Source organism: Oryzias latipes, chromosome 15 (genome assembly GCF_002234675.1).
Source record: "Oryzias latipes chromosome 15, ASM223467v1".
Classification (NCBI taxonomy): Eukaryota; Metazoa; Chordata; class Actinopteri; order Beloniformes; family Adrianichthyidae; genus Oryzias; species Oryzias latipes.
In genome coordinates, this window is record NC_019873.2 from 16,946,385 (window position 1) to 16,958,684 (window position 12,300).

General features: G+C 41.6%; 1 protein-coding gene across 1 annotated transcript; it reads right to left on the minus strand.

The window, feature by feature from the left end:
- Positions 1 to 7,468: 7,468 nt before the first annotated feature.
- On the minus strand, positions 7,469 to 9,140 carry olig3 (oligodendrocyte transcription factor 3). The gene has a single exon (XM_023963746.1). It carries the CDS (start codon positions 8,924 to 8,926, stop codon positions 8,060 to 8,062), a length of 867 nt encoding a protein of 288 aa, XP_023819514.1. The 5' UTR covers positions 8,927 to 9,140; the 3' UTR covers positions 7,469 to 8,059.
- Between the last annotated feature and the right edge of the window lie 3,160 nt (positions 9,141 to 12,300).

Consider the following 12,300-nt stretch of genomic DNA (forward strand, 5'->3'; position numbering starts at 1 on the left):
CAACTGTGACGGAGTCCGCCTGGCAGCAACTTTACTGAGGTCTGAACTTGCCAGCTGAATCCAGGCCAGATGGATGAGGCTAATGTCTGCTTTAACATCGCCAAACCACAGGGAGGGTTAGGTAGCGGTGTAACGCCTGGGTCAGCTGAGTTGCCACATCACACAATCAGAGACCGATCTGATGAAATCCAATGGAAAGGTATGAAACCTTCAGAGACGATGATTGAGGCTCCCTGTTGAAAACCTCTTTTAGATCTGCTGAACACCTGATCAGACAGAGAACAAACTGAAGGGAGTGGGGGGGGGGTGGATTATGGTGCCAGCTGATGGACGGCAGCAAGGCTAGTATGACTGAAGGGGGTGAATGTGGGCCGATGCCAAGCCACGTACCTCAAGCTGGAGGGTGTAATGTCTGTTACGGCTCTGCCAGCAGAGATGCTAAATCTATTCCCAAAGGCCTGTTTGAGTCTGTCTTATTTGAGTTCTGTAGAAACATAAAGGAAACTAGAAATATGTTATTTTCTGTAAAAAACAAAGAATAAACAAAGAATATAGTTTACTTTAAGAGCTTCGTCACTCATTGGACTTGTTTAGACAAAAAATATATTTCTTTATTTCTGATTAATTTGCAGGTAATTTAGATCATTTCTGCTTACATCTGTTGAAATGACAGAATGGAGAGAACAAAAAAACTACTGTCACCACTGCATGATCTATTATTTTTCAACAATAAAAAGCCAAATTCAGTGAATGCAGCTATGCCCTCATTACTGTTCTGGGCCTTAACAGCCTCTGAGTATTTATGCAAAAAAAGAAAAATCAGTTGCATGAGCTTCTGTCACTCAGGATTAACATGTATGTCTGCAGAGTAGGACCAAGTGGAGGAAAGAAATTAGAACCACAATGAACAACGTTGTTTTTAATGTTCATGTCAATCCTTGTTCTGTAATGTACAGACTGCTCACAGAGAAACTCAGACACTAAAAGATGGTTATTCTGGTTAATCAGGTGTGTAATAATTACACACATTTGATAGACAAGACCTAAAGACATCTTGAACCAGGAAAAGAGTCACAGAGACTCTGCTTTTAACCCTTGTGCTATCTTAGATGACCCCACCCTTACATTGACGTGTTCTCCCTACCATGACAAAGGTGGATTAAGGTGGAAAGATTTCATGTAATCCATGGACACCAGTGAAGATCAAAAATCATTGAAGAAAAAAGGTTCAGGGCACTGTCTAGTGGGTCTAGATGACCCAACTCTCAATGTTAGAGTGCCTAGGATAGCACAAGGGTTAAGAACATTATTGCAGATCTGACGAGGTGAAGAACTATCTCAATTCAGAATGGAAGCTAACTCCCTTGGGATGTTTTAAATATTTGAAAATGTATTTTTTGTTTGCATGTATTTGAAAAGTATTTATCTTTGAAATTGTATCCCTTTTTGTGTATTTAAAGTGCATTTAGGCTTTATGAACCTGTGTAATTTTTCTGTCTACAATGTGTACTTTAAGTGATTCAAGGTCAATAAAGTTTCTTCAAAATGTAAAAAAGGCAGAGTGGTGTTTGGCTTTCAGTAAGGAGTAGAAACAGACTGTGGGATATCAGGTGGTTCTCTCAAATCACTGGACACTTACAGCCAAAGTGATCATGGAGCCTAGGAGGAAGGAACTCGGTGTATCGCCTGGAATTAGGAAAGGAGGGAAGGAGACTTGGTGGTGGATCGGAGACAGTCAGGTAAGTGGACAGACTGATATTTGAGGTAAGTCAGGAATCTCAGTGGATCATGACGATTGCAGATGACACTGTGATCTGTAGTGAGAGCAGGTGGAGGATCATCCAAAGAGGTGGAGGTTTGCTTCGGAACAGAAAGAAGGTCAGCCTTAGAAAGACAGACAATCTGTGTGTAAATATGAGACTCTAACCTGTGGTGAGGGCAGCCATTTTGTTGGTTTTCAGATGGTGAGAGAATTTCTCTCAGAGAAAGACAAGAAGCAGAGCTGGAGGTATGAGAACTAAAGATGAGGTTCTCTTCTGGAGGGATGAGGATGGATAGGATCAAGAATAAAGCCCTTAGAGGAACAGCTCACTTTAGAAGCTTTGGAGATAAATGCAGGGAAACAAACTGGGAAACCATTTGGACACATTGAGAGGAGAGACGGTGATTATGTTGGACAAAGGATGCTGAGGTTGGAGCTACCGGGGAGAGGCCCAAGGAAGACCAAAGAGTCATGAATGTAGTGAAGGAGGGCGGTTGGTGTGAGTAAGGACTCTGCAGGTAGGATTTAATAGAGATTTCCTGTGTGGCAACCCCTAAAGGTAGAAGCCAAAAAACAAAAAAGAAGACATGATGACAATAAAACAAATGACTTTCAAAACTGTCCGTAAATATGTTTTCAGTGGACTTGTCAGGCACAACAAGTTTTTGTGGATGGATTTAAGAACTCCGTGACAACAGTTTGTATTAGCTATGCTGGAAAAGTGTGAAAGATACTAAGATGAACTCTCTGTACCAAGGCTGGGCTATTTCAGATAAAAAACAACAGTTGACGAATCAACAGTCTGCACAGCATAAACATATAGAATTGGAAAGCTCGACTGCCAAATGACTTACTCATCCCATTAAAAAAAAGGATTTATGTATGATCAAAACCAGGCCTGATGTTAAAGTATTAAAAGTAAGAACAAAACTTTTGACAAATGGAGATACAGAGAGCTAGTTGCAACTCAGTGAGGTAAAAATACAAATATGGTAGAATTCTTTTGGATCCCAGACCATAACTTTCCCCGTTTTAATAGATTTTCTAGTTATAAAAGACAAAAATGGTACAATGCTGGAAGGTGGTGGACTTTCCAAATCAGAGCAAGCAAAAGCAAAGTCATTTTTCTACGCACTAATGACCAGAAGAATATTGTTTGATGTTTCATCCTCAGAAGAGCCTCATGTTGCCTTCAAAGCCTGAGAAAACTTGGGTTATGATCAAACTGCTTTAATTTTTCAACTTTGCCGTCCCTTTTTTTCAGAGCAGGAACATTTTCAAACACATTTGTATGTGTTTTTTCTTTTACTGGAGCGCTCAAAGACAAAGTCTGATCTCTTCATTTGTGTGATCTGTTCTTGGCTTCGGCCACGGCTCGCTCTCTTCACGATCATGTTTCACTTTGTCGCCAGACTCCCCCCCAGCTGAGAGGGGACTGTCACCCAGCACTCTGCCAGGCCTAGAGCTGGCACGCAAACATCACACAAGTTGGAGCAGATATCTTTATTAAGACAGGGTTGAGCCTTCACCAATCTTCTAGTCTAAATTTCCCCTCCAGAAAGGACTGTTGGTGTTCACAAAAGAGGTAAAAGCAGGAAGGTGTGCACTGTGCTCTTCAGTTTTAGTGAGGAACTGTCCTGCTCCATTTTCCTGGTGTCATCAGGCTGCAAGACTTCTTCCTTTGGGAAGATTCGGAGCATGCGGTGGCCAGAGATATGTCTCTCCCATTAACATCTGCTCTGCTCCTCTCTCCAGAAGGCCACCACGTACACATGAACCCACACACACACACAGCACAGGCTGACACTGCGCATCGAACATGGTTGACAATCAAGGGCTGTTTGTTTTGAGCAGTGTCAGGGCAGTTAAACTCTCACGGGTAGTCTCCAAACTACAGGCGACTGGCACACAGACAAACACTCAGAGAGCACATTTACGGCCAAGCGCTGAACGCCATCTGTCAGTCACTGTAGGAGAACATTACAGCTGAAACACACACACACATGCTCAGAAGAGCCTTATATCAGGAGGATTTTTTTTCCACAAAACTAGGCTGTATGTGGACAAGTAAAAGTGAGCAAACAGCTTTTTTGTTTTGTCAGGAAGAATATCTATTTACTTTAAAGTGTTATAATTAATACTGGTGCTTGTTCTAACAGCACGTTTAAGGTAAATGCAGAAAAAAAACCTTTTATCCTCAGACACATAAAAATAAGTACCAATGCAACCAATAAAGGAACAGGCAAAAGAGCCAAAAGGGGCTCAAAGCTGCTGAGGAGATTAAATCACAACTTTTTTTTTAAACTCAAATAGTGTTGAAACAGCTCACATGACTAAAATACCAAAAACTGACCTCATTAAAATATGATGCAAATGCCCAAATATTTAATAAAACTAAGAGGTGATGCTGTCCATTTCAAAATAAATGTCTCAGAGATCTTAATTTTATTAATATTGTTTTTAATAAATTTTAGAGCACTTTTATTCTATTACTTTTGTATTTATGAATTTTTTTTCTGTCTTCCTATGATTTAGAACTTCTTACCATTGCCTTCCACCCATGTCACGCCATGATAATGTCTATATTTGCTGCTAGATTTGCAAAACCAGGTAGATGTTTTGAGAATTAATTAAACTTATGCTAAACAGAGAAGTTAAATACATTTAAAGCAAACGAAAAAAGAAATAGAAGGGAAGGAAATGAAGCATAACTGATGGATTTCTCTTATGTCCAACTTGGTGAGAAAGGAGCAATCCTTTTATAGTAGTTAAAATTCTTCTAAGTTTATAATTCATTCATTTAGTTAGTAAGAAGAATTTACCAAGCAGACAAACCGTTTAAATGATGAAATTTGAAAACATTTTTAACCATCACAGAAACTCAGGATTAATAAAAGAAAAAAAATCACTTTCCTTAATTTAATTTTTACAGTAATCAAAAAAAATCGATTACAGCTTCAACACATTTTCACATTTATGGCAGCCGTATTTCTATAACATATAAAATAGATAAAGTATTTATTTCATGGCATATTCTTAAGCTGCATTTTTTAATTTTCAAGCTCACATATAAATAGCAACGGATCCAAAACCTTTTAACTTGCAAAACAACAGTTAACCCCAGCTGTTCATTAGTTTGGCGGCCTGACAACACTGACCCTGAAATAAAGTTTTGTAAAACAGGGATTGCTGGTATAACCAAACTTGTTTGCATTTGCTCCCATGCAGAGTTAGTCTGTATTTCATATTAATGGATGAAATCTTAATTTCAATCTTTCTATTAAAGACAAAAACACCTTAATTAATCAACCCGATCTGTGTTTTCCATCTGTTTAAGTGTGTTGTGATGACAGATGACACAACCCGCCTGAAACAATAACACACATGAATGTCACTCAGCGGCCCCATCTTCTCACTTCCCGTGACCCCACCTGGACAAAGGGAGATGTCAGCTCCACTTATAACTACACAATTAACATGCAAATGTGTCTGGTTGCTAATGGCGATGGCAAGGCGCTCTTATGATGGAAATATGCTTTCTGTTTTTGGCAGTATGGGTTAAACATTAGTTCGTGGAATCAGCTGAGGACAGCTAGAGGGCCCCTGGGCTTCCCCGAGGGTCGACAGAGAGGTAGACTCACAGAGGCATTGGCCTTTGCACCTGCTTCACTGACAGACGCACACACTCAGAGCATGACCAGGCGGTAATAATCAGCCTCGTTCAGGCTGTCAGCCCAGTCAATAACTTATCACCTCAACTGCTTTTGTTCTAGCTGTGGCTCCGCTGCTCTTTATTCAACTGATATTTATTTTGATTGCTGTCCTGAGGCGGTGGTCCTGCAGCGGCTCACTGACCGGAACCAGCAGAGCCCTCACACAGGCAGGAATTCATCAGGCCTGAGAGCCTGCAATAGATTGTCTTTTGTATGTAAAGTTTGCAATCTGTGTCTTTGAAAAAAAACAAAACAATTTTGGCAGCTTGGTGCAATCTGCCCACTGGAGTGTAAAAATGCCCTGTCATTGTGTGTGTGAGGACAGTATGAACAAAGCAGTGTTGCTCCAAGTGATAAACCTTGAGTGGCTTGCGGTAACAGGTGTGTGCTCCCTAAAGGGTCAGTCGTTTGTCAACCGGCTTGAAAAGACGAGATGAAAACCACAAGTCCATTCATGAATCACTGACCGCCTGCACACAAAAGCACTTCACCTGTCAGCTTCATTCATAAAAATTCTACGCATCTGATTTTTTTACTCCAGTAGGATGTATTTTTTATAACATTTGTAGTAATTTTAGTATATGGCAAATCTATTTTCTAATGGTTCATTGTATTTTAGCATTTTAAAGTTTTCTTAGAATAAAGAAAAAAGATGAAAGGCTGCATAAATAATTCTAAATCCAACTTTTTTTATTTGGAAACTTTTTTTCCCATCAGTCTGTGCATCCATGAAACTTTTTATTTACTTTTCTCTGCATATATTCATGCACCTCTGTCACTGCTTTTCAGATCTGTGTGTTTACAAGTTTAAAACAAATCATGATGAACATTTGTCCTCTAAAACACACAATTTGCATGCGCTTTATTTTTGTTTACTCACGCCCCTCCTCCCGCTTCCCTGAATGCGCCTGCGGCAGCAGTTACTCCGCTTTACGCAGCGCCTAATTAGCCAGAATTGAGAAGTATTTCTGGGCCCATTGACGAGTCCATTTCCTTTGAAACTGCAGCACAATAAACCTTAAGTAATTACCCCAACTCATGACTATTAACTCGCAAACCGCCAGCTTCCCTTGACAACATCCTCCTCAGTGTTGCGCGGTTAAAAGGCCATTGCGGCTCCTCGGCTGTATACATCCCATCTGGCAGGCTGCGAGGCGCACACAGGCTCATTCCTGAAGACAAAAAAACCCAGTGAAAATCAACTCTTTCGCAACTTAGAAGCTTTTATCCACCAAACAAGTTGCAAAAAGAGTGTGATCCCCCCTTTTCCCAACTTTTTTTCCTGTTTTGTTTCTAATCCACCTTCTCATTTGCATGCGCTGAGAATGGATCTGAATGTATAATCTTAGCACCCTGTAATCCGGCCCCTTTTCCTCTGATGTGATTTTCTCTTCTTGGTCCCCAATGAACAATTAACTTGTAATCTCTACAAACATACATTCTGTCGTGGCGGAGATGAGACGGAGGAAGACCCATGGGACCCCCACCCGCAGGACAAACTGCTCCCTCTTTCACTCCCTCTACTTTCTGGGCCCCATTATTAGGCTGCTGCAGCCCCTCATTTCATTCCCTCCTCATCGTGAAAGATGGAAAACAGAATTTTTGGTCAATTTAAGGAGATGTCAATGCGCAGCTGAGGGACAAAAAGCGCTCAAAAGGAAAATCGGCCTAAACATACACGATAATAACGTTTATCTTTTGAACAAACCATAACACTCAAAAAATTATCTTTTTATGTCACAAATGATATTTCCATTTTTGTTCATTTTTATTAAATCGTAAAAATAAAGACTTCTTTTTTATCCTATATGAGCTTGGGATGGTTTAAATATCAACACATTTTCGTTGGATTTTTTATTATACTGTATATAAAAGTAAATGAATAAGATTTTTTAAATCAAAATTTGTTTTTGGTGCAAATTTTTCTTGTATGCATTTTAAGCCTTTATCTTTTTTAAGAACATCGGGGAATAACAAGAAAGGACAATTTTGATGATTCATAATCCCAGTTTTTTATTGAAATTTCATCCAGAGACGCCATTTGATAATAAATATTTTTTCTCAATCATCAACAATGTACAAAAATAAGACACTGGGTCTCTGGGCAAACTGGTGATCCTTTCCATGCAGGAAAACGAAAAGAAAACAAAAACTGAGAGCAGTAGAGTAGCGTGAGTGAAAGAAATCAGAAAACCTGCGGTTAGATTTGCGCTCCAGGGGAACTCCAAACCTGTCTTCACTTTTCAGTTTTAAAATCCTTGGTACAAGGCACAGATCACTTTTTAAATCGATTTCACCAAATGACGCCTGAAAAAAGACTGAAATGTTAATGCAGACTCCTTCACCTCCTTTCACACTCAAACAGGAGGATCATGGCGTCCGAAAACTTTTTATTTTTTACTCTCAACTGACAAAATCAGCAGACTTCATTAAAGTCCTTGTTACAAGGAGGAAAAACCCTTTTTTCTCATACGTTCAACAAGAAAACAGACGAAACAGCAACATGCACAGGAGGGGCAGAATTCACCCTCTTGCCCTGGATATGTACAAACATACAACTGTCAGTCTCTGCTGCCTCTCAGCATCATTTCATGACGTCCTTCGCTTCCCCTGTGAGTCTCGTGAGGCCTGTGGAGGTGATGGGGATGTGTGGAGGGGGAGGCACCTGGCAGATGGTGCAGGGACATGGCAGCCCGGCCCAGTGCTGGAAGCCGGAGCCCAGCTGCAGGGCCGGGGGCGCAGCCGGAGAGCCCTTCATGAGGGCGTGCGGCGCGCGGATGGACGTCAGCCCCGGCAGGGCGCTGGGCAGAGTGGAGGACGAGGAAGAGGAGAGCGCGCCTCCGAGCAGAGGGTGCACCTGGTGCGCGGCTGCCGCGGCTGCTGCTGCGGCGGCGGCTGCGGCGGGTCCGCCGGAGTGTCCACCCGCGCCGGCGCCGCAGTGGAAGGCTGAGTGCTGGCCCCCGTAAATCTCCCCCACCAGCCGCTTCATCTCATCCAGAGAGCTGGTGAGCATCAGTATGTAGTTCCTGGCCAGAAGCAGTGTGGCGATCTTGGACAACTTCCGCACGGAGGGCCCGTGCGCGTACGGCATCACCTCGCGCAAACCGTCCATGGCCAGGTTAAGGTCGTGCATGCGCTTGCGCTCCCGGCCGTTAATCTTGAGGCGCAGCTGGTACATTTCTTCCTCGGTGACCTGCTTCTTCAGTTTGTACTTGTTGCTTCCTCCTCCTCCTCCGCTGCTGCTGCTGCTGCTGCTTCCCACAGACTTGGGGTCTCCAGAGCGCAGGAGCTCTCCGCTGCTCAACTTCTGGCGCTGCTGTTCTCCGCTCTGCGTGGACGAGGAGACAGAGGAGCCGCCGTGGTGGTGGTGGTGGTGGTGGTGATGCTGCAGAAACATGTCGTCCATGTCCGGGGAAGAGGCTCTGCTGCTCGGGCTGGAGTCTGAATGCATTTTATGGGTTTGCCTCCAAGTTAGTTGTAGGAGGTCGCTGCTTGCTTCCTCCCTCTCTGCTGTCACTCTCTTCTTTTCCCTCCCCTCTTCTCTCCGTTTCTCCCCTTCTCTGGTCACCTGACGTCGCCTTCTGTCCCACTCTGTCTCTAATCTCTGCGGCGAGCTCTCGGTTTCGTTGTCTTTCCGTGTCTGCAGAGAGTAGTACGCCGATGGAGGGTATTTATACGAACGGACACACAAAAGAGCTTCTCCTTTTCATAACGCCTGGTTAGGAAGATGACGCGCCCGCGAGAAAGGGGGCGGTGGGCTTTGACAGTCCCAGTGACCGCGGTGCGCATCCATTCACTGCCATTGTCAGGACGCAGAGGGGGGGTCAAAGTTCTCCCCTCCACATCGGAGCAGCTTCACGCACAGATTAAATTTGTTTTGGTCAAGTTTGTCATCGTTTGCGGGATTTTGCCTGAAGATTGAACAGGACTGCACCGAGCAGAAAATAGTGAAGCTGTATTGAGTGATGGAAGTAAAGAGGAGACGTTAACAAGCTGGAAGCCGCTGAAAACATTGATTTAAAGTCAAATCATGATGTCGTGCGTGTGTCGGTGGCTCACCAGAGGAAATTGTTCTCCGGTTCTGCGGCCTCCGCGGCGTCTGCTGGGCCTAACATGGGATCTGTCCGAGCGGAGAAGGAGCTCTATAGGCGAGGGCGCAGTTTAGAGGCGTGAAAGTTTGTGGAACTGTTTTAAAAAAAAAAAAGTGATTAGTTCTGCTAAAACATGATTAAAATTCCCATTTAAGTATTAAAATGTAGGGAAAAACATCCAAGTAATTTTATTCTTTTAGTTTTATCACACATGCTGTTAAAAGCAATTTGTTTTAATTCACAGTATTTAAGAAAAATGTCCAAACAAAAAAATAACTTTTTTTCATAATTAGAAATAACTGTCAAGGTGGATTTGTTTAGATGTTCATTTCATGTACGTAAATAATTGTTGTCTTTTTTATTATTAAAAAATCCACTGAATGCATTCTTATAAAAAAAGCTTGTATATATTTTTATTATTGTTATTTGTTTAACGTCTTTTTTTGCCAGGCAGTGCATAAAAAGTTGCTTGAGCTTATATTATTAAAAAAAACCGAGAAGACTACAGTTACCTTTTCTATGCAAAGTTAAAAATATGTGTATCTATATCTTTTGTATCTATGTCTATGTGCATCTGTATTTTTTGTTTTCTGCATTTACTCTATTTTTTTGTTTTGGGTGTGTGATAAAGGTTTTTCCTGTAAATCATCCTGTTTCTGTCAGGCACAAGGACCTTTGCAGTTCAGGTCTTTTGTTTCTTGTCAGATATTATATATTTTGTTTTATTTCTTCACCTTAAATTTCAGTTTTTCTTCATTCATTATTATTTATACATTTTTAAAATGTATATATATATTTTTCAAGTTTTGCAAAGCTTTATTCAGTGTGGTTTTTGCTCTCCAGCCTCCACAGATGTCATATTTAACCAAAAGAAAGATCAAAACTGCAAGAAATCAAGGTTTAAAAAAACAAACTAACAAGATGACAATGATGTGAAGGAATGACACCGGCTGACCTTTGAAGTCTTTTTGCTCTAAAATATTCTAAGAAGACACTATATTGACTCAGTATTGTCCATGTAGTGAGCTACAGAAAGCCTCTTCACTCTGAAGGATCTGAATCCAGATCTGAAGTGGAGGAACTGACCACCAACAAAAACATGTGGAAGTAACTGAAGCCCCTCAGCCCTACATCTGTCTGTCTGCCTGCCTGTCCTTCTGCTCCCACCCAGTCAGCACTTCAAACCTGGATAACAAAGTCTGGTCGAGCCCGTCGCCCCGTCTTGGGATCCCCCTGCTAGAACAGTAAAAATGTGTATTCACGGGCGCATTGTTGGGCCAGCAAAGGAGGCCTCCTCATAAAGGTGCTGCAAATGCAAAGAAAAGCGCTGCTCGGCTTTGCTCTCTCTTGGTGGCATTTGAAGGTCTAAAGCTTTGAATACCAATTGCTTGAACTGGACATATGTGAATCCGCTGTAAGCCTACTAATCCTGTCCCCAAGTGTTTCTTTGTGAGAGGGGCAGCCTGGCACACCCAAGAGAAAGTGTTCCTAATCCGGTCAATGCGGAAAAATGTGTGAAAGAGAGGGATAATTGTGTGTCTGTGTATGTGTTGCAGGTATGAAACTTGTGCAGGGAGTACAGCTTTTTTTAACGTTTCCTTTTTCTTTTTGGCATGTTTTGCTGTTTTCTGTGTGTGTGTCCATCTGAGGCCTCCGGCTCCAAACAACCACCAGGACGTTGGCCCAAATGAAGGCAGTTATTCACCATTCCCCTCACACTACTGCCGCAGCAGGTCGTCCATAATGTGCTCTTTTCACTGCGTAAGCTCCTCTTTTTCCTTTTATCCCTCTTTTCGTGCCTCTGTCTCTCTCTCCCTCTCACCGATTGTTTCACTCTTTTTCTCCTCTTACTGATTTTATCCAACAAGTTCAGGTTTTTATTTTCCTCCAGGGGTGCATCTCTGCCGCCCTTTTTCTTTTTGTTGCCCAAAAATTAGGAGTTCCTTACATCTCTGTGTTTTGCACATCAGCTGTTAAACCAAAGACACTTATTTAAGAAAGTTTTGCTTTATGTCACCAGCTGAGGACAGTCAAATGGCCAAAAGTGCCTCCATTCTAAATCTTCATCAATTGTAGTCTTACTTTCTCCTTTCAGTCACATTTTGTTCCTGATCCCTGCTAAAATAAATCTGAAACTTTTTTTTTTGAGAAAAAACTGTCCCTTTTGTTGTTTTATATGAATTTGCACAGAATTTAAGGTTATTAAAAATAAGACTGTAAAAAATACAGGACAAAAACACAATATGCTCAACTTCCTGCTCCAACCTCTGATAAACCCCTTTATTGTATTCGAAAGTAGCTGAACTGAAAATATTACCGAGATACTTTCTCTCTTCTTCAGATAAACACAAATGGAAGTTTCTGTTTACGTAAATTTCAATAAGCTTAATAATATTTAGAAGTTTTAAAAAATTGCAAATCTCTGACAGGAGTGATGAAGCCGTATCTGGTTATTTAATTAACAAAAAACCTTAAATGGGTAAAACAAAAACAGATTAAAAAGCTTTTTTTTAAACTCCTTCCCTACACGTAAGCATGAATTGTAGAACACTGTGCTCTATCTTGAGGCAAACCCAGAGGTCATGAAGACCCAGTTTGACAGAAGCATCCATGCGACTTAGTCTCTCCAAAAATGACACTCTTCTTTTTTTTGCTTGGAAAAATTAAACCCCTCCTCATAGATGCAAATTCATGCTTGGAGGTAAGATTGAAGGTACATATTTGCTGCTGTGGA

Coding starts and splice junctions, on each gene's coding strand:
- olig3 (XM_023963746.1), bottom strand. CDS start 8,926: ATGCATTCAGACTCCAGCCCGAGCAGCAGAGCCTCTTCCCCGGACATG.